The 27,941-nt window shown below is 34.3% G+C and overlaps 2 protein-coding genes across 8 annotated transcripts in view; one reads left to right on the top strand and one right to left on the bottom strand.

Annotated features, from left to right (window-relative positions):
• Window positions 1-7,201: 7,201 nt before the first annotated feature.
• LOC106076093 (uncharacterized) overlaps window positions 7,202-27,941 on the bottom strand; it is a 320,041-nt gene continuing 299,301 nt past the window's right edge. For 2 of the 5 annotated variants that reach the window (XM_056042476.1, XM_056042477.1), the window contains exons 2-8: window positions 15,684-15,744; window positions 12,950-13,019; window positions 12,193-12,276; window positions 11,367-11,399; window positions 9,363-9,446; window positions 9,066-9,155; window positions 7,202-7,403 (exon numbers count right to left, since the gene is read on the bottom strand). In XM_056042476.1, coding sequence (XP_055898451.1) covers window positions 7,273-7,403; window positions 9,066-9,155; window positions 9,363-9,446; window positions 11,367-11,399; window positions 12,193-12,276; window positions 12,950-13,019; window positions 15,684-15,734 — 543 coding nt within the window. In that variant the 5' untranslated portion in view covers window positions 15,735-15,744 and the 3' untranslated portion in view covers window positions 7,202-7,272. Of the gene's footprint in view, window positions 7,404-9,065; window positions 9,156-9,362; window positions 9,447-11,366; window positions 11,400-12,192; window positions 12,277-12,949; window positions 13,020-15,459; window positions 15,505-15,555; window positions 15,601-15,683; window positions 15,745-20,966; window positions 21,035-27,941 lie in introns of those variants that run through there. The other 3 variants (XM_056042475.1, XM_056042479.1, XM_056042478.1) reach the window with 3 other exon arrangements.
• LOC106072923 (uncharacterized) lies at window positions 20,612-26,906 on the top strand. 3 transcript variants are annotated; one of them, XM_056042480.1, is made up of 7 exons: window positions 20,612-20,740; window positions 21,372-21,452; window positions 21,634-21,703; window positions 22,328-22,414; window positions 23,866-23,949; window positions 25,180-25,248; window positions 26,658-26,906. In XM_056042480.1, the coding sequence occupies exons 2-7, from the start codon at window positions 21,390-21,392 to the stop codon at window positions 26,816-26,818; spliced, it is 534 nt and encodes a 177-aa protein (XP_055898455.1). In that variant the 5' UTR covers window positions 20,612-20,740; window positions 21,372-21,389; the 3' UTR covers window positions 26,819-26,906. The 3 variants fall into 3 exon arrangements, with proteins under 3 accessions (XP_055898455.1, XP_055898456.1, XP_055898457.1); XM_056042481.1 differs by having other exon boundaries at window positions 20,644-20,740; window positions 21,375-21,452; XM_056042482.1 differs by having other exon boundaries at window positions 20,653-20,740; window positions 21,372-21,404.

Below are 27,941 nucleotides of genomic sequence, written 5' to 3'. Positions count from 1 at the left end.
AGAACACATAATATGCAGCAACATCATAAACCACTTAGACAAACATAATGTCCTCACCCCATAGCAACATTGCTTTAGGAAATATAGATCATGTGAAACACAACTAATAGGACTAATTGATGATTTTTCAAAAGGTTTAGATAATAGTGAACAAATAGATGCTATCTTACTAGATTTTTCTATGGCTTTTGACAAAGCTCACCACCACAGTTTGCTTAAAAAATTAAAATATTTCGGCATTAATGGTCCACTGCATCAGTGGATTAAAGATTTACTGATAGGGAGAGAACAAACTGTAATAATAAATGGCTCTAAATCAACACCGATAACAGGTGTACCTCAAGGAACAGTCTTGGGTCCACTACTATTTTAATTTACATAAATGATTCACCAAATTGCATTAGTTCAGGAACAAAAGTCAGATTATTTGCAGACGATTGCATAATATATAGAACAATAAAAACAACACAAGACACAGATATTTTACAAAGAGAATTAGATGAATTACAGAAATGGGAATCAAATTGGAGCATGTCTTTCCACCCAGAAAAAATGTCAGTTGTTAAGAATAACAAAAAAACTAAAACAAATTAATTCCCCTTATCGTATTCATGGCAAACCAGTAACACAGACTAAAAACGCAAAATACCTAGGGAAAAATTGTCATGGAATCCACATATTTATGAAATAAAAAAAAAATCCAACAAATCATTAGGGTTTATTAAAAGAAATTTCTATAAATCAAATAAGAAAATAAAACTAAAATGTTATTTAACCTTGGTTAGGCCAATAATAGAATATGCATCCTCCGTTTGGGACCCCTCAACTCAAGAAAACATTAAGAAACTGGAACAGACACAAAATAGAGCAGTGAGATTCATAACAAACGAATATTCACATTTGACTAGAGTAACACCTTTAGTAAAATCACTAAATTTAGAAAGCCTTCAGGACAGAAGACTCAAAAGTAAAATAGCAATTATACATAAAACACTGAACCATAATCTTCAAATACAAAAACAAAATTTAATAAAATACTCTGAAAGACACAAAGATAAAGGCATATTCCACGTCCCATGTGCTAGGACAAATTTGTACAAATACTTCTTCTTCCCTAGTGCTATTAGAGCATGGAATGAGCTAGCCAGGAAAACCAGTGACTTTGTAGAATTTAAGTCATTGGTTAATATGCATGACTAAATGAATGACGCGTAGGACGTAATCATTTTTTTTTTTGAAGTAACGTCTGTATTATATAAGATAAGATAAACGAAACATGGGCCAATTTTTTTGTGGGAGAGTTCAAGGGTGGAGGGGGAGTTGTGGCCAAAATATTATGTGAGCGTTCGATGCAAAGGATTGTTGTGGACGGTCGTTGGCTTGTAGCACCAAACAGCTTGTAGAGAACTAAACAGCTTCTAGAGAACTAAACAGCTTGTAGAGAACTAAATAGCTTGTAGAGATCTAAACAGCCTGTAGAGAACTAAACAGCTTGTAGCACCAAACAGCTTGTAGATAACTAAACAGCTTGTAGTGAACTAAACAGCTTGTAGATAACTAAACAGCTTGTAGAGAACTAAACAGCTTGTAGAGAACTAAACAGCTTGTAGAGAACTAAACAGCTTGTAGAGAACTAAACAGCTTGTAGAGAATTAAACAGCTTGTATATAACTAAACAGCTTGTAGAGAACTAAACAGCTTGTAGATAACTAAGCAGCTTGTAGAGAACTAAACAGCTTGTAGAGAACTAAACAGCTTGTATATAACTAAACAGCTTGTATATAACTAAACAGCTTGTAGAGAACTAAACAGCTTGTAGAGAACTAAACAGCTTGTAGAGAACTAAACAGCTTGTAGAGAACTAAACAGCTTGTAGATAACTAAACCGCTTGTAGATAACTAAACAGCTTGTAGAGAACTAAACAGCTTGTAGATAACTAAACAGCTTGTAGATAACTAAACAGCTTGTAGATAACTTAACAGCTTGTAGAAAACTAAACAGCTTGTAGATAACTAAACAGCTTGTAGATAACTAAACAGCTTGTAGATAACTAAACAGCTTGTCTAAACAGCTTGTAGATAACTCAACAGCTTGTAGGTAACTCAACAGCTGTAGGCGTATTAGATCTTAAGTTGAAATAACTTCTTTGTGAACAGAACTAAATAAAACTTTCATTACAAAATAGACTTGAGATGAAATGCAATAAATAGAGTAGACTTTAGTTATGATATAAAATGGCATTCTGAACAAATTATAACTTACTAGAACAACATGTCCTTTCAGTCTGGTAATAGAGAGTCGTTTCCCCCTAGAGTCCTAGACCGCTGACGACGATACCGTTTATCTAGCATCATTCACGACCAATAGCTAACCTCTTCCCACCGTCACCATAGAAACACACACACACATACACACACTGCATAATCAGGATGAAAGAAAAAAGGCTCTACCTAAAAAGTATCTGGATAAAGAGCTGAAAAGCCGAAGACTACTCAGAAGTTGTATGTATATTTTCTAAGTGATAGAGGTGATCCAATGGACGGGCCAATCTACACGTGTGGGGGTGACTGGGATGGCGTTATAAAGCTGGCCGTGCCAATCATTTTTAAGGGTCGGGGGGGGGGGAAGTGATATAGAATTCAATGGAGTGAGAGTATTTGGGAGGAACGTTTACAGGTATTAAGGTCAATTAAGGTCGTTAATCTCTTACTATCTAATCATTGGTTTGCCCACTGTCCACAGCTAAGCACTTAATTATAACGGGGCGATTAATAACAATCATGTCCTGAAAGAACTAAAAACATTTTTGTTACATTTGATGACGTCTTTAAAATGCTCACAGCGTTAAAGTTGTGCTACACATTCGGATGTTCTCATTCAAACCATGGAACTGTTACCAATTCTTTTCCTCTTGTTTTTTTATTAGCATAGTAAACTCAAACTAGAAATAAATAAATTCTAATATGTAATGTACAGAACAAGGAAGTTTGGATATGCTGTGCATTTTAAAAGGCATTTAATAATATTTGTGCAGTATTTTGCAGAATCAAAGTTCCAAGTTCTTCCACTTTAGTACGCGTTCTGTTTACTATTTAGTTGTTGAAAGTGATATTTCACTCTAGGGTCCTTGACATACTTTTGTGTTTTCATTTCAAAACCTCTTCCAATTTTATTTTTTTTACATTTTCTTAGTTTTTTCTTTATGTCCTCACATCTCTCTCTCTCTCTCTACATTTCTCTTCGTTTTCTCTATATCTGTTGTTTTGATCCTGAGTCTTTTCAAGCTAGACTGGATCTTAAATTATTTCAACTGATAACTAATTATTTTGATCAAGCTAAAGATCAAAGTCCACTATTATTTTTTTTTAAAAAGTGATTCTTAATAAAAGAATCTTGATGTTTTATTCTTTCAAAATAATTGCATAAATTCATTTAGCTACTTGAGCAGGCTTTTATTGGCATTTTATTAGTTATATATTCATATAATGACATCTTTAAAAACAAAATAAAATGATCCTTGTTTTATATTCTGTACAGATATGTGTATTTCTATTCGAACTGTTCAGATTTTTATGTGCAGAAGATTTGGTGAGTGGGACACTTTTACTATCATTAGGCCACGTTATTTGCAAGTCAAAATTGTTGATATTTGGTTGGTTTTATCGTAGCTCATAAGGAATGTGGTTTATTATTTAATGGTTGTGCGTGTTTCTCAGATCATGTAGGTGGGTACATTTAGCGGATTATTATTAACTAATATTGATTTACATTTTGATTAAAAAGTAGTCTATTTATACATTAATTAAATAGAAATGAGTAAACAAAAAACACAAATAAACAACTGGATATCTTAAGACAAAAATACCTTGTAGACCCATTTTTTTGCATTCCCTATGTTAAGTGTAATTTAATTTTTTTAAATAATTAACTAATGTGTCAAATCTACAAATCTTACTTGAACATAATAAAACTAGACTAAAATGATACGAGAGGGTAAAAAGGTATCCCATATCTATATATATGGTTCCTTTTGTCTCGAAAGGCAATGGATGCTCCCAGATGAGTCACTGGTTTTGGTTTAGACTTGAGACGGGGCAGAACTTGGTGTGGCTAATCAAGCCAATTCTAGAGCGGCAGAATTTGCCACAATTCATGCATGTGTATGCATCTGATTCAAGGCTAGCGGACAGGGCAGCTTTCTTTTTTTCCTCTTGATTAAGGCGCTTCGTTTCTTTTGCTCTCCGCGAGGATCGTCCCAGCACGCACAGTCTGTCTCCATGCACTCCGGTCTTTGGCTATTTCTTCCCACTTTCGTTGATGTCTGTGTCTCTCATGTCTCGCTTGCAGACATCTCTGTATGTTAGTCTTGGGCGGCCCTTGCTGAGCTTGTGGAGGGAGACAGACCCAAGGGCCACCCAAAAAGGTCTCCACGCAACAGCAAAAGAGAATAAGTGTAATTCACACATTTAAATGCTGTTCTTATTTTAAAATATTTTTTGTTAGTTTCTTCTTAAATACAAATACAAAATAAATATAATTATGTCTTAACTTATATAATAAAAGGATAATTTTAAAATATCTGCCATGAAAGCAAAGTGTACACATTCTATTTGTGCGCGTTTTTATTGCATTTCCAACTTTTCCTATGTTCTTATAAATTATGTTATGTTGAGAAAAAACGCTTTGAGGCCCACTGAGGTTTACAAGACACGTTTAGTCCGATAGGAGGAGAATAAAAGAGACAAAACCTCATCATGGAAGACAGAAAAAAAAAAAAAAACAAGACAAAGACGCAAATGCCGATGTTGCGGTCTGAGAAACTATTGCCTTGTGGCGATGGGACTGGTTTTGTTTGGGAGGGGCGGGTTCAATTGTTGTGGAGTGCAGGCGTTGGTAGCATGTGTAGCGTGTTGTTTAGAGACTTGACTAAAGGAATTGTTTTTTTTTCAATACTGAGCACAATGTTTATTTGCATGAATAAACATTTACATAAATGCTGCAAGATAAATAGAAGAATTTCTATGAACATAATACAGTAGATAAATCTCATTCACACTGTCTTGATATTGTAATAAATCTGGTGGTGACACAGATGGGGTTAGTGGTGTGTAGACAGCCAACGCAAATCGACCCAGGCCAGCGCTAGACGAGAGGTCAACCGTGACGAGTTGTGACGGTCAGCCAAGACAGTTAGGGAAGGATCGGTGTTGTGAGATGAGCTCAAGATGTGGTCATGTGATCAACCAGAAACGTGGAGCAATGTTCCGTCAGATTCTAGAAGGCCATTATGGACCCGATATAAAGAGTGGAGGTTTCAGAGTCGACTCAGTCACAACTTCCCTATCTACGATTCAGTGCGACGGCTCAGTACAAGTCTGGGACGAGACAGAGAGACCAGTGCAAGAGTTGATACGGCGGTACGGTTGTTATCGGATAGATATTTGTAGTCTTGTGTTACGTGCTGCCAATTGTACAATATTGGCTGTTATTTTATTGACATTAAACTATTACGTTATTTGGAGCTCTGAGTTGTCAAGTTCTTTCAGTTGGTGGTGTCGTGTGGTGCAGTTTTCAGAGAGATTCGTTAAAATATACACAGTGAACACATGAACTTTAATTCGCATAAATACTTGATTCAGACGTTTTAAGTTACCTCTGACATCATGAGCTCTAACTTCTAATATAACTTAATGTCTACTTGACTACTTAGTTAACTTACTAAATCTCCGACCAACTCTCCGGCTGTCTACTACACAGCTACTAGACTGACTGCTTACTACATGATTAGCTGTTAAGACTAATATCTCGCTCTCTTGTTCATCCCTACATCCAGTCATCTCATTACTAATGTTCACAATTTTATAAAATCACATCTTGTATTCAACGAATTCTATTTAATATTATAAATACCATAGGGTTATTTTTTTACCAGTGACAAGGTCTTTAACTTTCTGGTGCGGTCTTGTATCTGTCTGAAGTGACAATGAAAGAGTTCTAAACGTAAGCCAGCACTTCTAGTGTCATGCAACAATCTGTAAACTGCTCATCCAAAAATAAGATTCAAAAGATCTTCGAATGTTTGTGGATGTTTACAAAGGGAGAGACACTTCCTCAATATACTTGATGCACTCGTGGCGAGATCCACCACATTTTCTCTAATATGAGTCCGCAGTTATTTGAAACTTGGAAGGGGGGACGGGGATCTCCATATTCGTGAACCCGATCCCACGGATCCTTTGATTCGCCACTGATGTTGCATGACTACTGTCTAGAAAAAGGATTGATAGCACCTGAATAAGATTAGCACTTGACCGTTTCATGGTTGAAATCTCTAAACTGAACTCTGGCTTTTTCATATTTTGATGTCACTAATGTATATGAATGGTATATTGTAGATTGAAACACTTTCCATTGTATTGTAATGAGGCTTTGTCTTCTGTTTGATGAATTCAAATACAAACTGTTAGTTTTTTGTTTCATTTCTTGATGTGTAAGTAATTGATACTTCAATTCATTACAGTAGAAATATTGTTTTATTATTACAAAAGCTTATATCAGCTGTCATGCATATGTGTAGTAGTGGCGTATCTGTATGGGATGATTGCTGTGCATCTTGGTGGTAGTGGTGTGTCAGTGTGAGATGTATGTCGTGCATCTGCGTGCTACGGGTGAGTCGGTGTTGGTTTATGTCGTGCATCTGTGTAGGAGTGGTGTGTTGTTAATCTGTGTGGTAGTGATATGTCGTGCATCTGTGTGGTAGTAATGTGTTTGTGTGGGATCTCTGTTGCATTTTTTGTTCTTCTTTTTGCAACTTCTCATGTGACTAAAGAGGCCAATCCTTGATACACATCTGTGGTCTGTGTGTAATTTCCAGATGCTGCAAGACTTTTGAAATATTTTCCAGATTTATTTATTTTTTATTGTTGTTGAAAAACTTTATATTTTGTTATTAATGATGCAGTTAGTTGGTATTATTTGTGTTATTCATCTGAATCAAATTCAAGCTGTACTGCCTCTGGTTTAGCCACAAATTAGCCTTGTATTTAAGGCTTGTTTTGTGTTGAAGCCTTGATGGTCAATTTTTTAAAATCTGCCTCATGCGCTGGATGCAATGGCGTGTGAAAATGATGAACATTGTAAATGAAAAGATCAAAATGAATAAACAGATAACTTTAAAGACAGAGGAACACAACTACGGAAGAGATGGAAGTATTGGATGTTTTTAATTTTACTTTCAAAACAATTTCTTGTACTAAAAACAACGTTTTAACTTAACCATGGCACTGATATCCATAGCATGGTGGAGGTGGTGGAGGTGGTGGAGGTGGTGGAGGATAATATGGAGGTTTATAACCATAAGAACGTTTGTACCGGACAATCTGGCTGGAACCTTGAGAGCGATCTGTAAGAAACGTAAGAAATACACACATCAAGAACAAAATGTTGACTTGTACACACATCAAGAACAAAATGTTGACTTGTACACACATCAAGAACAAAATGCTGACTTGTACACACATCAAGAACAAAATGTTGACTTGTACACACATCAAGAACAAAATGTTGACTTGTACACACATCAAGAACAAAATGTTGACTTGTACACACATCAAGAACAAAATGTTGACTTGTACACACATCAAGAACAAAATGTTGACTTGTACACACATCAAGAACAAAATGTTGACTTATCAATGAGCTTATAATTCATTGGCATTAGTGAAACGATTTAGTTTTCCTTTGAACATTAATTCATTAAATGACTCCCTTTTTTTTTTTAAGGATTCCTACATTTAGAAAACGGTATTAGACTTTTGATTTATTGAGTAATTTAATGGGGCATACTTATGCAATTCAATATTTATGTGAGATATACATTTTTGCCTACAATATATATAAATATAATACGGAAAGAAGATTTGACACACATACCTATATACTTGTATTTCTAAGCTTGAGATTATCATTAGCCGTGAGGCCCAAGGAGGCAATAGCTCAAATAAATCTCATTTTAGTATAAATGCTAATAAAAACTGTACTAATACATTAGCAGCCTAGAAACTCTATTTAGTTTTTCTTTTTGGTTTCATTGAAGAATAACAAGAAAATATCTTTTTTCAAAATTTCAACCCTACCAGTTCAGATCTAGATTAAGATCAAGTTTTCGATGACCGGTCACTTCATTCCCGGTCACTTCATCCCCAATAAAATATTTTTTTTTTGCTTAGTTATTGTGTAATTGTACTGTTAAGCCCTCATTTCATCTAATAAATAAATATGCTTATTTATAATACTTTTTTGATATTTCTGTCTTAGTAAAGTAATGATCTTTAGTTTTCAAAGTTTAGAAATAATGCAATACCATTTTGTGGATTTTAAATAGAATGAGATATAAATCACATAACTAGATACTTATGCAAATCTTCTATGATATAAAGTTGTTTACTATTAGCTTCATTGAGAAAATGTTTTCAAACTCTTAGATTGAAATAATTCAAGTCTGTTGATTTTTATCATGTACATTTCAATAGATTGATTACTTAGATGTGTCTAGATTATGTATCTAAAAATTGCAAGATAATAATTATAAGGCGAGAGTGTTCTTATTTTAGATGTTCAATTACTGGGATTACCAGATTTAGATGTAAACATATAAGAGCACTCTCATCTCATAATTATTATTTCGAAATTGTTAGATCTAAAAAGTTCTAGGTAATGAATCTATTTAAATGTACATAAGATGTGTAAAGTGAAAAACTAAACTACCCCTTTCAGACCTTGCAATCCATAGCGCAGATGATGTAATGGTCGTCTGTTGATTATGACCAAAGGTTAACAATGGTTTCATATTTCCAGCACAATGACCAATAGCCTTTCATTTCCCAAACTAATGTCAGGTACCCATTAGACTTCGAGGCATCCTAAAAATTCATAAATTCAAAATCCTAACCTTTACCGAGATTCGAACCTGTGAATCCTCGGTTCGGAAAGCAAGTACTTGACCAATCAACCACCACTCCCCCAAATATAACGGTCTTTCAATAATATTAAAAAGTAGACTTACCTAATAAAATGCTTGAAAGTCTGGCAATCTCGAGCAAAGTATCGTGCACATTAGCCAACAGAGTTGTCCATACACTGTAGGAAGGTGGACCTACAATAAAAGAGAGAATAGAACTAAGAGACCAAGAACATTGTGTCTTTTATCTCTGTACCACCTGTTTAAATATATAGTCCAGTGACATCTTTTGAATTTACATTAATGACTTTCTTTATAAGAATAGATACTACCAATCTTTATTTCACTATATTTCTTATTGCATTGAATTCATTAACTTTTCTTTTAAAAAAGTTGACTTACTGAATGCACTGTTCAGCTTGTCAAATACTAAGAATATAACAGAGAATTCATTGTGAAGTCGCTTGAACAAATCCTGGTCGCTGGCTAGAAAGAAAGGTGAAAATGTTCAGTATCTTCAACTTAATATATTTTGATTTTTAAAAAAAGTGATCAAATAGGAATCTATGTATTCAAATATTATGACTCATTTCTTTGTTTTTATTTCTTTTCTAAATAAAACTGATATTTCAAAACTAAAGTTTAATTTCCATGCTACACTGTAACATCGTGTCTATTTTGTACATACGATTTTTAATTAGAAAAAAACATGAATCGAAAGGTTATGTATGAGAACTCACTAGAAAATAAATTTGGACAATGTCGTTTTTCTAAACTTTTAATCTCCAAAACAAAAATGATATTAAACCCACAGTGATTTACAGAGCAGGTTATGAATGAAGCAAACAGGAGAAAACAAAGAATTCAATGACATTTTGTATTGACGTATTGTATACGGATACGTTTTAACTAGTTTGAACATAACGGCGGCTTTGATTTCGGTATTTTCTCTCACAAGAACAAATAGATGTTCGATCCTCTTTTATCTAATACACAACGAGAAAAAAAAAATTAAAATAATACTTAAAAATACAAGCTTAGTGTAGTTGTATCAATGAGTTTGAGTCAGCCATGTCATTAAATTTGTAATAGATCTAGAATAACAATAATACATCTGCGCGATTACAAATATTTGTACCAATTGTTTTTGTTTAGTGCTATATCACGCTTTTAGCCATTTCACTACGCTATGATCCTATCACTTGTCTCACTACGCTATGATCCTATCACTTGTCTCAATACGCCATGATCCTATCACTTGTCTCAGTACGCTATGATCCTATCACTTGTCTCACTACGCTATGATCCTATCACTTGTCTCAATACGTTATGATCCTATCACTTGTCTCACAACGCTATGATCCTATCACTTGTCTCACTACGCTATGATCCTATCACTTGTCTCAATACGCTATGATCCTATCACTTGTCTCAATACGCTATGATCCTATCACTTGTCTCAATACACTATGATCCTATCACTTATCTCAATACGCTATGATCCTATCACTTGTCTCAATACACTATGATCCTATCACTTGTCTGGACCAGTTGGAAAGAGGTAAGAGGAGAAAGAAGGGGTATCTGAGTGATCGCTTTTTAAACACGTTTATCAAAAAAAAAATGAATGACCTGAACCAGAACTAGAAGATTAAGCCTCCCCAGCCTCCTCCACCCAATATACTAACCACTCTGCCAGCGAATCGTTTGGGAAAATAGAAGGTTTTATAGATATAGCTTCAAATTTTGAAGTGGCAACCTATAAAGTATACAAAGAGCCAATTCTACTTAAACCACACACATCAGTCAAGTACAGTTTCTTTACCTTGTTCAAGAAATCTAACAAATAGGTAAAAGAAATAGCTGTGCAAAATTGGGTTTGGAAAAAAACACAACTTGTTTCAACTTTTTACCAGACAGACAGAGTGTGTTGATATAAGCTTTTTAAAAGGAGAAACATCTGCTTTCATTGTTTCAATTATTTTTTTTTATTTAATTAATTGTGTATATATATATATTGTGTAAATATTAAAGTATGCTAAAGATTTATTTCAAATTATTTCAAAACTATTATGGTACCTGCCCAACTGCAGCTTACAATGAGATTTTCATTTTTCTCCTACCAATTCTATGAATGCAAACAATGTTTTCATATTGGTTTGAACGAGGTCAAGATAGTTTTTACTTCAACTTATAAAATAAAACAAAGTCATTTTGATGAAGAGATAAGTTTCATAAAACAGCCAAAGAAAGAAATAACTGTTTGACTAAATAACAAACATTGTTTTCATTTGGAAGCAAATACGCGTTTCGATTATTACGGTGCTTGATTGGTGGATGTTACTCACAGACTTTATGTGTTCATGTTTTAAAACGTATTAGAGTTATCTAGTCAATTAGACTTACCACTTGATGGATTAGTGTTAGTGAGCTCATTTACTGAAGATAGAAAATAAAATAGAATATATCTCTATAAATATTTAGATTACAAGTTGGAAAATACACAATTTTATTTTGTAACTACTACTGGTAACGAATCACAGGTCTAACGTTTGAATACCTAAAAACAAAACACAACACAAATTCCATTCTGTGAACATCTCTATTACAGGTAACAAAAAAAATGATAGAACATTTAAATATCTAGAAACAGGTAAAATAAAATTGAATTAAAATGTGAATGTTTGTAAGTCATTCAAAATGTTTAATATAGAGCTATACTAATTATAACAGGAGTATTAGGAATATTGACAGTACATGTAAAAAATGTATTTTGTAAAAGAGGGGGGGGGGGGTAAATAAACGCATATAATATTGACATTTGTGTATCTTATGACGTCATTCATAGTTCAGATGAAATCTTAGTTCACTCGTTTTTTAGAACTACACATGCTTACGTCATCATCGACCTTTAGCTCCATAATGGGCATACACTGTCCGAGCTACCTTACAAATAACCATGCATGTGTGGACAGTATAAAAGCAACTTTTTATTAGACCAACCATCCGACAGCTGCAATGGTTTAGACACATAACCCGTATGGGGCTGGACTGCAAGCCATAGGCGATCTTATTTGGTTTGCAATGAACCTAAGCGCCATTTCGCCCTCGTTAGATCAAACGAAAGTGACCAGTAGCTAGCAGCAAAGACCAGCTCGAGAGATGTTAACAAGATCACGGATTTAAGAGTCCAACAAAAGTCCATGCCGGGAAAACAAATATAATGACTTACAATAACTTTGACTGTAATTGTTGATTTCATTTAAGTCTCGGTTGAGTTCTTCTGCCAACTGCTTCAAATCCTTCAGTTCGATTCCTGAACATTAAACAATAAAAACAAGCGGCCTAATTACATGGACTGCACACAACTCTACTAATAGCAATTAAAATATTAAAGTAAAGTTTTCGAAATCATTATATATATGACTGAAATGGTTTTTTAAAACCAAGATGTATAGATCTAATATTAGGCTGTTGCTTCGACTCTCTTCGAGATTTACTTTATTAATTGGTGCCCACCAACTTTAATTTGGGAGAGCAGGTTTAAACCTCACCCCCAGGCTACGCTCATGACATTTGTCAATTTTAGTTTTTATTTTAGTTTTGTAACTTCGTAACTCTCATGGAATTCGGTAAATAGTTGGTTTAGTTTTCCTATAGTTGTTACTTGAATTCTTGTAGTCAAATATTTTCAACGGAGGGGAATGGTATTTTAGGATGGGGGTTGAACCCGGAAGCCACGCGGCTACGCCCATGAAAATAATGAAAACGTAAATACTACTAAAAGACAGACAGAGTAAGTTAAGCTAGGTAAAAAAAAACAACAACCGTCTATATCCAAAATGTCAAATTAATCTAAATAAGTTTTGAACAGGTAGGTCAGAATGTAGTAAAACATGGGACTTGTCTGAGCTCAATGATTTCCAAACCTATGGGCCATGTATTGAACAGGCAGTAAACTTTGAGGTGAATACACGGCATAACTCTACCTGCATTAATACTTTTGACGAGACGTTCAATGGCTTCTAATTTCTGTTCTGGATTTGTCGGTTCTTGTCCCTAGACAAAAGAAGACGAAACACAATGACTGAAGAAATACACGCTTATATGTCTATGTTGGCTGCTTTGTTTTGTCTATCGTATAGATGCTTAAGTTGTGCCTCTACATTCAACAGCTGCGCTGGGTCGGACACTTATCCCGTATGAGGACCAAATGCCAAGGCAAGCCTAATGGACCTCATTCACCAATCGTAAACAAACAACAATTAGCCACGTGGTTCTCTATCTCTTCTATACAAATTACGTAATACACAATGGCTATCACGTGACAGTTTTTTTTTCGTTGTTTTATCAATATTATCACGTGGCTAAATGTTGTTTGTTTACGATTGGTGAATGAGGTCAATTGACAGTAAAGCTGAAAGTAATGGTTTTTATATCAAAGAAGCGAACTTTTTAAAATTTCAATCCTCAATTTTCATAATATTGTAATAACTTAAGGGAGGCAATCTAACGGGACATCACAAATACATAGAATAACGTCTGCATTTAGCTGAGCCTCTTTCTCAATTCTTGGGCGGAACTGCGTTCTTTTTTTTCTAGTCAAGTCTCTAACAGTGCGCACCTGCTGCACTAGCTTGGATGGTGGTGTGCAGGGCAGGGTTATAACAATATGTTAAAACATTAAGAAACTGGAACAGACACAAAATAGAGCAGTGAGATTCATAACAAACGAATATTCACATTTGACTAGAGTAACACCTTTAGTAAATGCACTAAATTTAGAAAGCCTTCAGGACAGAAGACTCAAAAGTAAAGTAGCAATTATACATAAAACACTGAATCATAATCTTCAAATACAAAAACAAAATTTAATAAAATACTCTGAAAGACACAAAGATAAAGGCACGTTCCTCGTCCCATATGCTAGGACAAATTTGTACAAATACTCCTTCTTCCCTAGTGCTATTAGAGCATGGAATGGGTTGCCTGAGCTAGCCAGGAAAACCAGTGACTTGGCAGAAATTAAGTCATTGGTTAACATGCATGACTAAAAGCACGACGCGTAGGACGTAATCATCTTTTTTGAATTAACGTCTGTATTATATAAGATAAGATAAAAAAATCTTTTATTTTATATCCTCATTCTAGTTATCGTAGATTGACTGTTTGACAAAAACAAATCAAGAAACGCGAATAGATACAGAGATAGATACAGAGATAGATACAGAGATAGATACAGAGATAGATACACAGATAGATACAGAGATAGATACAGAGATAGATACACAGATAGATACAGAGATAGATACAGAGATAGATACAGAGATAGATACACAGATAGATACAGAGATAGATACAGAGATAGATACAGAGATAGATACAGAGATAGATACAGAGATAGATACACAGATAGATACAGAGATAGATACAGAGATAGATACACAGATAGATACAGAGATAGATACACAGATAGATACACAGATAGATACACAGATAGATACAGAGATAGATACACAGATAGATACACAGATAGATACACAGATAGATACAGAGATAGATACACAGATAGATACAGAGATAGATACACAGATAGATACAGAGATAGATACAGAGATAGATACAGAGATAGATACACAGATAGATACACAGATAGATACACAGATAGATACAGAGATAGATACAGAGATAGATACACAGATAGATACAGAGATAGATACACAGATAGATACACAGATAGATACACAGATAGATACAGAGATAGATACACAGATAGATACACAGATAGATACAGAGATAGATACAGAGATAGATACAGAGATAGATACAGAGATAGATACACAGATAAATACAGAGATAGATACAGAGATAGATACAGATATAGATACAGAGATAGATACAGAGATAGATACACAGATAGATACACAGATAGATACAGAGATAGATACACAGATAGATACACAGATAGATACACAGATAGATACAGAGATAGATACATTTCAATAACTTTTCTATAAAATATTTTATGTAAAAATATGAATATCAAAGTTACATGAAAATTTAGATATGTATTCTAGAATGCATTCATCAGTTTAAATTTCGAACGTTTATATTAAGTGACCTTGACTTCTTTTTAGCCTGTAGTACTTCTGGTAATCATTAAACATTGTTTGGCTTTCTTTTTAGAGAGTTGAAGTTGTTCGAGTTGAGATAATGTTTTAGCATAAAACCATAAAATGTACAGCAGGCTCAAACTCCTGAGACTTTCTTGAATGAAGAAATAGTTTGGACTTTCAAAGAAACGAATTGTACCTAACTTTGTCATGACACATTTTACTTAGGACTATGTGACACATCTTTCATGGATTCGACAATAACTTTTTCTTTCAGTCTTGAAGTTGTTCTCATTTTGTATAGAAAACAAAAGCGTCAATTTATTTTTCTTTGTGTAATCTGAAGCTAAAGTATTTGTCCCATAACCTTAAACAAGTCAACATACCTGTGCAGTAACGTTACAACAAGTCAACATACCTGTGCAGTAACGTTACAACAAGTCAACATACCTGTGCAGTAACGTTACAACAAGTCAACATACCTGTGCAGTAACTTTACAACAAGTCAACATACCTGTGCAGTAACGTTACAACAAGTCAACATACCTGTGCAGTAACGTTACAACAAGTCAACATACCTGTGCAGTAACCTTACAACAAGTCAACATACCTGTGCAGTAACTGCTATAAAGAACAACACAACAGAAACCTTGAGCAACATTCTTGACAGCCTGTGGTGACAAAAAAAATGTAAGCATCATCAAAGTTTAGATTTCGGTGGCACATTCAGTCATGATAAAAAGGTACGAAAGAAAAAACAACACTGGAATAAAAAACAATAGTTTTTTTTTGAGGGAAAAATCTATTAGAGTTTAACAAATTGTTTAATGTTTAAAATCAAACAATGTAAAATAAAATTAATCACCTACAGAAAAAAAGTTTCTGGCTGTCCCTAGCGTCAATGAGTTCACTTTCTTTATATAGCTTTTCAAGTGAGGAAAACTGTTTCGAACCGCGATTTAATTAAAAGTTCAGACACAAAATCAATTCACCATGTTGTTAGTTACAAAGAGAAACGTGCACGATTAGTCATGTCAGCAATTCTATTAAAACAACAACATCGCAAATTGTTGCAAATGTTCAACTTTTTGTTCGAAACTACAAAATTTATGTAAAAATTACAATAGTATTATAATTGAGAGCTAAAACGTCAAGGATCAAATATTGTTTACAATCCTTTTGTTTAGATTTGTATTTTAATTCTAAAAATAAGAAATAGAAAAAGACAGTTAATGTTTTTTTTTTCACAAACTCTTAATTGGCCTCTGTGAGTCTGTTTCGTAAGCAATACGTAATAAATGGCAGAATTTGATATTTTTAGCATGATGAGCATTAGGCTGAAATGAATTTTCACTACCGAATAAACATTCCTCTTTTATACAATTAACGATATGCCTTTAAATCTAGACGTAGAGTAGGATTGGCAAAATTTTCCTGAACATTAATCTAATGAAATGTTTTATCAATAAAGCCTTACATTCGGAAATTCCCGAAAGCGATAGTCATTTCAAGAACGCGCTAGTCTTTTCTAAATCAATGTTGACTCTAGATCTAAGTCTAGTTCTCTGGCGAAATATATTTTTTTTTTTGAAAAACTATCACGGTCCAACTAGAGTTTCCCCCATAAGCATCAACTGATGTCTAGACAAAACGTTAGAGATGTTTTTGAAATGAGTCTCCATGTTCCACCTCTCACCCTCCACCTTTCCTGAAGTTCTGACTTGAATAAAAGTAATTAACTAATGAATGTTTTGATTTGTTTAAAAACATTTCTTACAGCGCCCTATTGCGCCCCCCTCCTGTTTTACAAGACTCTGATGAAAGGCATTCAGATCGAGACCTAGAAGACGATGTACAAAGTGTTCATGAACGGTCGCCCCCCACCCCCTACCCCGAAAAGGGAAGGAGGCAATTTGACTAGAGAAATGACACAATTTGTATACGAAATTATTAATTATGTTAATAATATGTACTAAGTATTTATATTTCAACCTATTTTTAGATTATTTCGCCCCCCCCCTCTAGTATGTTGGCCGATTTGGTGGTGGTGGGGGGGGGAGGTCCAATTTATTTGTAGACATCACATCTTGTCAACAGAATGAATTAAATATCTCTATGATTAAAACTTGTTATTGATATTTTAATCGACGTTTATATTATGTCACTCCCCTGTTGGCCGATATGGTGGGGGCGAATACATCTACTGCCCTTCCCATCTAAGCCCTTTGAGTGGGAGGGGGCGGTCCTACTTTTATAGAGACATGATTGTGAACAAAATTAATTGAATTACTATATAATTTTTACATTATGCTCCTCTTCTGGTATCTTAACTGATTTGGGCGGGGGTGGATTGCATTTACTGCCTTCCCCACTCTAGCCCTCTGAGTAGGGGGCGGTCCTATTTTATGGAGAAATTATAGTATTGAACAAAAGTAGTTGAATATCTATATAATATAAGCTACATATTGATATTTGAACCCATTTGTATATTATGTCGCACCACACTCTAATCTCAAATTTTATTATTAGTAAATATAAAATGAAAAAGGCTTGTACCAGGTGGGAAGAGCGATACATGCAATCCGCCCTCCGCTCATCGGACAAACCAATTCTTTTTTTTTGTATTATAGTTAAGAAATTACAAAGAAAAAAAAACCTTTCAATAATTAATTTATATATGCTATAAATTAAATTCTTATATCGAGTCTCCCCACCCCCTATTCTTTAAGCCAACAGCAGATTTTTAAAAAAGGAGCGAGGATTAATTGTTTTCACTCTACAGCCTCCTCACTTTTCCAGACGAAAACATAACGTTTTAAAACAGAATAGTGAAATATGGTGACAGAGTTTATGTAATTGCACATGAATTTATCTTAGTAATTTTAAGAAAGACTTTGTTTTGGAAAATTTAGAATTCATAAGAATAACAATTGAGATGAGTTCTGAACCCAAATATTCTTTTCCTAGTCGCCTTTTTCCAAATTTAACTCAATCTGAGGATTTTCTATTCAATTAAATTGGTGACTAAAACTCACAATATATGTTTAAATTCTAAAAAGGCAAAATAAATTTAGAGTGGGATCTAATTGGCCCACTTCATTTCTCCTCCCACGTCCGAAATTGTTTGTTTAGAGCTTTGAATTCTAGTTCTGTAACAAAACAAAGTTACAAACATGCCAGTTGAACAAAATGTACCGCTTACAAATGAGCATTTTTTTAAATATATTTTTTCGAATATTTTTTTTTTTGGCAGCGATCCTCAAAGCCTTAATTTAAATCTGTGGGGTACCTTATCTTTTCAAGGAACAAATCAGTTATATTTGTAATGTAGTCAGGGCTTATACATTCATATTAGAATATTTTTCTTGTAAAACATTATTTAAAAGGTCCTTTTTTAATAGGATGATCAAAGAGATGTAGATGTCAGGAGGATGCGTTTTTTTGCAGTGAAGAATGCAATACATATGCTGTATGTGCCTTTATGCATAAGGTAAGGGTTTACTGGGCGTAAGGCTTAGGGTTTGGAAAAAAATCGCCCCCACACTCCAAAGTTCTGGATCCGCTTGTACATGATAAGAGTTTAAAATTTTCTTTCCTCTTTTCTGTTTCCACTGCACCTCAAAGAATTCCTATTTCTATTACTGCTCTACTAAAGAGAAAACTTTATCAACCAGTGCAGCCAGTGGGTAATGCTAGTAGCTATATAGTCATGATTTGTACTACCTTGAACAAATTTGTAACTGAAAACGTTACATTTTATGTTTACATGTGCTTGTAACTCGACCGCGAGAACGTGTTCACGAAATGTTCGAGATGTGTGTTGTGTAGTCATTTAGTGTATCAAAGCCACAAGCTTCAGGCGCTCAATCTAGTCTGCAAGCTCTTCCACTTGCTTTAAGGGAGAAGCAGCTAGCTGGCCTACAATCTTTATTTCAATGCATGTCACCCTGGTTTCAGCTTAAGAGTTGACATGCTCATCCTGCGCCCATGTTTCTTATTGCCAGGAATTCTGTTTCTGACCTATTATACAGCCTTTCCAGCAGATCTCTCGTTAGAGTCAGTGTAACTGAGATTGTTCAAAAATGTGTCCCTCAGAATTGTCTCACTGAGAGGAGTTACCTGTAGGTCTCTCTGTCTTTCTGTGAATGCTTCAAATACTTGAAGGAGACGGTGTGAGTAGGTGCGGACAGACTCATCTGGATGCTAGCTTATTTTGAACAGCTGACCAATTAGGCAGTTGATGCTCCGCCTCTCCATATGTAGAGCGTAGCACTTGTACCAGGGCATCCAGACAAGCCCTCGTTGTCTAAGAGTGACACCTAAGTTCGGTCTTTACTGCCTCACCTAAATGTGAAAAGAGGAAGTCACATTTTTCCTCTGGACGTACAATGTGTTGAGACTTCCATGCTCCATCCACATTTTGAAGGAACTCTTCAACCTCCCTGGCTGAGCCATCGCCATGGAAGCGCCGATTACTCAGCTCTGTCATGGCACCACGATCAGTCTGAGACGTCTGCATTCTTCCTGCTGCTGCTGCCTCTCTGTCCATAGTACCCTCTAACTACTAAACACAACATCCTACAAAACTTTTGTAACAAAACCAAAAAAAAAAAAACCAAATAAACTCTCACTATTACTACTTCCTACCAATGCAAATGCGAACATAATCTATCCCAATCCAAAAAAAAATATGAGTATGGCCACTCAAGCATAGATTCCACTTCTGACACCAGTTTTCTTTTAGCTTGCGGGCTCTAGGTCCTTGTGCTTAAACAGAATTTACAGATGATAACGCTACTGGGTGGGTCGTATCTGTGCATCTCAGTCTATGACCAAGGGACTAGAGTCGCCTAAGCAACCAGACAATACAATTAAATTAAACTAACTAAACTAGCTACAAGAAAGCAATAAACAAACTTTAATTGAGAATAAATACAATAAAACGAAAATTTATTTTCATGAAGTCACAAATAAATTAATGATAAATTTATGTACACTACAACCAAAACAACTAACCACTCTACTATATTACTAAATATATATACTTAGTATACTACTACAGTCACTACCAAACTAGCCAAAACAACTATCTAACTACACCATCTTACTACAATAAACCTAGATACTAACATCCAACAATAATCTGGATTTGAAAAGTTGTATTACTTTCAACGAACTTGACTCTTGTCTTTAAAAGAGACATTCCGAGCACAAGTTTACATTTTAACGTTCTATTGTAGGAAACAATTAAATCTCTGCAATAGTTTTAAAAGTAGTCATGGAGACATTTGTTTTGGTCTTCATCACTAAAGGATCTCTGCGTTAATTTGATTAAACTACATCTTAGAACACTTGATTAATGAAAGAATTATTGATAGAGCGTGTTTGGTTTTTACACGAAGATTTAGAAGTTAATTCTAATTTGTTTTGTACACTTAGTTTAGAGATTAGATTTAAAACAGATAGTAGATGAGACGTTCTATTCTATTTTAAGACGCAAGTGTTTTAGTAGCAGCTCGTTACAGTTGGAAAACAATTATTGATTAGTTAATTAGGTAATTAACTGTAAGCCATTTTAAAAATAAGTTTTAAATCAATTTGTGTTGTAAACATTGTCTATGTATACAATACATGCATTCATTCACAGAAACGTAATTTACAAATTGTGTAAGTATTTATGATCTGTTGTCTTGGAATCAATGAACCTGTTATGTTTAGTTTGTTCACATTTCTCTACGTAATGGCTTATTCTATTAGGAACTTTGTTTATTATTTACAAGCTCCAGCTCTTGTCATGTTTTCTTTCTATTCTTAACAAATATATACAACGTATTATTTACGTATTGATTACAACAGCTTAATGTCACAAGACGTAGATCTATTCAATACATACCTAGATAATGTCTCATAGTTTGCACAATGCACAAATAAAAAGCAATAAAACATACTCTCTAAGAGTCTCCTGGGAGAGAAAGAGAATAGTGGTCAAAATCTAAATGATAGACTAAACAAATCACTCTTGCCTACTAAAACAACGCGAGTATTTAGTTTAATGTGTTGCTTGATAAATCTTGTGTGTCTTCATTTCATTAACATTGTCAGGTTTTGATATTAGATTTGTTTGGCCCTCTGGCTCCACACTTTTAGAAGCGAACAACGCGTACATTCAGTCTTCATTTTGCAAGATGTCATTTATTTTGTTGATACCTCAATAAACTTACGATGTACAGTCTAAGATTTTGACATGAGATCTTTATAAAAAGCTAAAGTAAAACACTTGTCATGTTCTTTCTGTCAGCAGACACCAGAAGCTGAAATGAAAATGTCTAAGGTTGTGATAATTTTTGTTCTATTTAAGACTCTAACATTGACCATTAAGGTATTTTTAAGTTAGATCTAGTGCAATATATATATATATATTTATATTCATTTTGGTCTGCTGGACTGAAGTACTTTACATTATCTACGATCTTATCAAACTTGTTTATGTAGTAGAAAAAAATTGGAAATCTTTTATTTTCTCAATATTATTGATTAAAGATATGAAAATATATTTCCAGGCTGAAGAAACCATACCTGCAAAAAACAATATTGAAATGTTACAAATATTTCTGACTCATCTTGAACAAGGTAATTAGTAAGTGGTAGACGTAACTAGGATTGTTTGGTGTAAAAAAATGACTCGTAAAAATCCTTTGAGACACCTTTGTACTGTCAATGTATATGTTGTTAAATGTAGTCACATTTTAAATGATTACAACTGATGCTGTAATTAAACTCAACGTGAAGTGTTTTGTCGAGAAAACTAAATGGAGTGCTCAGTTCATTGTACAACAGAAATAGTTAACAAGCACAAGTAAAAAGATTACTTTTTAAAGACAAAGCTTATCTAAGGTAAAGAACCGGTAATTACTGCCATTATCTGAAAATGGCAGGGCTAAGCTCCCTTTCTGAAATATGAAACAAAAGACAAGAGTGACTTGATATAAGCTTTGTAAAAAGAAAGCTTGTAAGACGAATTTCCTTAATAATAATAATAAAGATTATCTATCTATCTATCTATCTATCTATCTATCTATCTATCTATCTATCTATCTATCTATCTATCTATCTATCTATCTATCTATCTATCTCTATCTATCTATCTATCTATCTATCTATCTATCTATCTATTTCTTCGGACTCTAAGAGTAGCCTCTATTGGCCTCTATATCTGATGATTTAAATAGTACAACTATTTGTGACTTCCATAAGGAACTACTGTTGGTGTTATGAAAGAAAGTCTCCGTGTAATTCTGACTAGTTTTGACAAGAACTTTACCATTGAAAGATATATTGTAAGTAAGTATCGCATTCTTAACCAATTCCAATGCAAATCTTTCGAGAGTTCTTTTAGTTCAGATTTTTTATAAACAAAATGCATGCTTTTTTGTATTAGATTATCAAAATAGCCCTAAATATTGAAAAAAAAAATATTCAAGAAATGGAAAGATACTTTAGATAATACTTAAGGAATTCTGATCCTTTCTTTTAAGAAAAAATGCAATGGTTCGCAGAAAACCGTGTTGCCTGTACTAGATGTGGAAAAATATGCAAATCGCAACAGGTTATGTGTAGTCCTGTGAAACATTGCACTCATCCTTTATCTTCGGAATCAAATATTATTATTATGTTAGAAGCAAACAAGTATTCATTCTCTGGCACTGCCAAGGTCGAGTTTCGTTAAAGAGAAACAAAATTCATTGCAGTCCCTTTATCAGTGTCCGCTGAAGAATTTTCTGGTGATGTGGCAGGTCTGCAGTAGAACCGCCCTCTGAGAGGCAACGAGAATCTTTTTAGGAATGTTAAGGGCCTTGAAGGTATCTTTGAGGTCAGTTGTCATGATCCCCTCGGTTGATATAACAATGGGGTATATTGTTAATTAGATAACTTCCATAAATGCTTAATCTCCAAGCCTAGGTTCCCATACTTTCTTTGTTTTTCCATTTCAGTTTTTCTTATATTATGGGACAGTGGTATGGCGATGTCAAAAATGGTGGCGATTTTTTTTATTTGTTCATGAATAAACAGCAGATCAATGAGATTAAAATCAACCGTGTCGTCAGTCAAAATAGGTCTATCCCAGTGATCCCAAACTCGAGAATCTCTTGTGGCGAGTATTAGTAATAGGGAGGAGTATTCTTACTGATCAAATTATGTGTCAAAGCCAAGTGTTGGTGTATTAATTTTGCAACTTAGTTATGGCAACCCATTATTCTGATAAGACTGAACATCTTGCCATTGTGTGTTCAATTGACTCATCCACATTTCCACATTTTCGGCATTTTTCAAAAACATTGAGTTTCAGGATATGCTTCTCGTAATTTTTTTGTCCAAATTACTCTGTCCTGTATTGCTGTAACAAAGACTACTATTTTAGAATTTTAGGGTAGAGATGACCTGCTCTGAGCCATGTTAAGGAAGCAGCCTTGTCAATGTTGTCACCATCTAGTAAACTCGGGAATTTTCCGTTTCATCTTCCCTGTGTCATTATAATTATTATTATAGGAATATAATGCCCAAAAAGTTTACTTAATATGAATTAACTGTCCTAATACACGAACATTATTACTTTGAAGTTCACGTTGAATCTACAACAAATACCCTCCCCGACATTTCCTACCCCAGATGATACATTTGACCCCCCCCCCCCCATTAACTTCTACATGAGTCCTATATATAGCACTTTGACGAGAATTTGTTCTATTAAAAACTTAACTACAAGATCGACTAGGCATTTATTTTTCTTTCAGTCGGAAATGAAACTCTTGGACTCAGGTTATCTAATTATCTCTACATTTTAACATTGCTGACAAATGAACTGGACAAGCCACAAGGTAAACAGTTCCTAATACATAATCTCATACCTTTCTTTTCTATGTTGTTGTAAATAGTTTCTGGCTGTTTAGGAGATTCAAACAGAGTGACCATTAGTTAGACAATATAATTTTTATAGGTAAGTTTCATAAGATATTTTTAGTGTAGGCCTCCATCGTAGGGTATTTTTATTTTGTAACATGGAAGTTTGGGTTGGACTAGTTTATGAGCTATCTAACATTGGTTGGCACCAACCATTTGACTAGTTTATGAGCTATCTAACATTGGTTGGCACCAACCATTTGACTAGTTTATGAGCTATCTAACATTGGTTGGCACCAACCATTTGACTAGTTTATGAGCTATCTAACATTGGTTGGCACCAACCATTTGACTAGTTTATGAGCTATCTAACATTGGTTGGCACCAACCATTGGACTAGTTTATGAGCTATCTAACATTGGTTGGCACCAACCATTTGACTAGTTTTAATGGGTTCTGCTTGTTTTAAAAACTAAATATTTAATTTTAAAATGTATGGGAGCTGAAAGGTAAAGCGCCGCTTGGGTTCGTCAGGGTTCTATTCTTGCTTGTCTTTGGCTTGGCTCGTTAGGGGTTACACAATTCCAACTAATTAATACTTGCTTGGCCCATTAAGAGTTACTCAATATACTTCAACTCTAACTCCAGCTGTATTGAATAACAATAATACTTTAATATTTAATAAAGCACACAATTATATCACTCTCAAGAAATAATACAAACACCAGTCCAGGAAGCGACAGTCCAACATTCCTGGACCGGGAGAAGACCTCACTGACTAACACACTCTCTTGCATATTCAAGGAAGACTTAACCATTCAGTTCATAACACGTGCAAGACTATTCACATAACAAAGGGATATAACTAACATGTCAAAATATCAAAGTAACATTCATTCTCGCCATACCTCCCCCTGACAGGGCTCCGAACAGAGAGTCTTTGGTTCTAATTCCGTTGATGACCTTGACGTCGGTATTTTTAGGGCGTTCACTTGACTCCAAACACGTGACCTTTACATCCTATTCCCAATAGATCGCAAGTTCTGAAAAGGGTTTACCTTATTTTGTTTGTTTATAGTGTGCAAATGTATTTGTCCAGTTTGTTTATAGTGTGCAAATGTATTTGTCCAGTTTGTTGAAGTAGCTTGCAAGACAAATTATTTATGAAGACATCATTTTAAAGGTATTCAATTAATTATCTACAACAGAAGCCAATGACTCATCTGCTCTTGTGTCAGCCATACACGAAATATTGATCAGCATCCTGGGACTGTTAGGTAAACCATTTGTATCGCTAATTATTATAGTCTCATTTGTACGAATTATAGGACAGCTTTCTTTTTCTTTGTGCCCTATCAGCTAGCCCTAAAATAGATGCAATTAACTGCACGAACTGTGGCAAACTCTGCCGCTCCAGAATTGGCATGATAAGTCACATCAGATTGTGCCCCGTCTTAAGAAAAAACTGTTTCTAAAACAGTGACTCATCTGGGCGCAACCATTTTTTCTCCGTGACAGATGTATAAATAGTACATTTTTCATTTTAATTTTGAAAACGATGTTTACACTTTACAATTATTATGATGTTGTAAAGAATCCTGAAAACAATTTGTATATATCTCATAAATACATTTATCGATCGTACAACTAGTCTAAGACTTAGCTACCAGTCCATAAGTGTAAATAAAGACAAGGGCTTTAAGTAAAAGTTATCAATATCATCTTGGACTAACATAAAATAAAGCCTACATCTGTTGACAAGTACGTTGCCATCATTCAGTGGTGTTTGTAACTGCAAGTTTCTTTTTTTACTTTTATTTTGAACTACTGAAGAGGTTAATTTTCTATTTTTATCTACACATTTGCAAGCGTTTCGATAGTTCTGATATTTGTTTTAATTTTAATTTTAGTAGATGTAATTGAAGTAACAACTATTCAGAGATTGATAATGAAATTCTATAACCGGCTACTGCATAATTTTTCAGTGGAACTCACAAGACCATCATGAAAAACTCTTCATCAATAGGGGTCAGCATAGTTTATACTCTACATGAAATTTAATGAGATCTCTTAAAAATGAATAAAATAGAAAATTAAAAAGAAAGTCTAAATATAAAAAGATGATGGTCGTATTACATGAAGACATCATATAACAAGGTTGCGAAGAGAGTTTGTGTGGAAACAAACTCAAGATCAGCCACCAAAGTGGTCCGGTTAGGAAGGTTAAAAGGCATGTTTCAATATTTTCATTCGTATAAAACATAAGTGAAATGTAGCACCAGGGATACAGTTTTTAAATGAGACAAAGTAGTGAATTAAATGCGATGAAAATAAGGGAAACAACACCATGTATGTAATTAGTATGTATGTATGTACGTATGCATCTATGTATGTATGTCTCTAAGGGAAAAGATCGTCTCTCGAGACGTAAAATGCCACAGAATATATATATATATATATAATATATATATATATACGCAATTTAACTATAGGCTACTTTAAAATTTAAACTAATTAATTAATTTATTTACTAGACTATTAGACCATAGCCTTAATGTTTAGTTTAATCTTGTTTCTTCACGAGTCATATTTCTAGATCTATGCAGTAAACACAAAGCCATCTAATGAGTTCAATAGAAGAAACAAAATATACTCTTATCAACCGTCTCCTCCTATCTCCTCACAGACAACTCACAGGTGTCGCTGGCCTCTGAAATTAACTACAGCACCCAGACTGGACTGAGACTTAAACGTGCCTTGGAGTGCCGACTACCAGCTTACTGTAATCGTAATCCTCCACCATTTTATCCATGTTCCTGCAGATCTCTTGGGTTAGGTTGGAAATAAACTGTCTCCATAGAACATATCAAATCTGTCCAACTTCCTGCTTCAAGAGAAAAAAACAAATATATTGGCAGTTTGAAATTCAAATCAATGTGTTCTTATGTTCGTTTTTTTTATATTTCAAATTATTAAAGTACAAAAAGTATTTAACTATATTTACTTCTAAAATAGACAATTAACAGTAATTTAAAATGTTTATAATTTCCTTACAAAACAAATGTTTCTAGATAATTCCTTGATTTAGGAATTTCAGAAACATCTAAAAGTGAAACAGTTTACGTCCTAAGCTTAATAAAACATTCAGAAGGAATGTCCTCTTACGGCATCAGGAAGGCTGAATGATTATCTGAACTTTAATTTAATTTGAGTCTTCTTAGTGTAAAGCATTCGTTTTTTTTTGTTTCAAGAAATAAAATTTCTATAAACACACACACACAATGGACTTCGACTTGGCTTGTTTGCTTGTACATATAAGTCTAAAAGGAGGTAACACTCAAGTAACAAACAAATGTGAAAGGTCATCAATACAAAAGTAATTGATGCTAATGAACGATTTCGGACAAGAAGTTTCATGAAGGGAACTGTCGAATGTCGTCAAGATGAATCTCTACGTCCTGTCTCTCTCTATAGCAACCATATGTCAAATGTCAAGATGAATCTCTACGTCCTGTCTCTCTCTATAGCAACCATATGTCAAATGTCAAGATGAATCTCTACGTCCTGTCTCTTTCTATAGCAACCATATGTCAAATGTCAAGAGGAATCTCTACGTCCTGTCTCTCTCTATAGCAGCCATATGTCAAATGTCAAGAGGAATCTCTACGTCCTGTCTCTCTCTATAGCAACCATATGTCAAATGTCAAGAGGAATCTCTACGTCCTGTCTCTCTCTATAGCAACCATATGTCAAATGTCAAGAGGAATCTCTACGTCCTGTCTCTCTCTATAGCAACCATATGTCAAATGTCGTCAAGATAATCTCTACGTCCTGTCTCTCTCTATAGCAACCATATGTCAAATGTCGTCAAGATAATCTCTACGTCCTGTCTCTCTCTATAGCAGCCATTTGTCAAATGTCGTCAAGATAATCTCTACGTCCTGTCTCTCTCTATAGCAACCATATGTCA

This window comes from Biomphalaria glabrata, chromosome 9 (assembly GCF_947242115.1).
Source record: "Biomphalaria glabrata chromosome 9, xgBioGlab47.1, whole genome shotgun sequence".
Taxonomy (NCBI): Eukaryota; Metazoa; Mollusca; class Gastropoda; family Planorbidae; genus Biomphalaria; species Biomphalaria glabrata.
Note: the sequence above shows the minus strand (reverse complement) of the source record. Positions and strands in the feature narration are given on the sequence as shown.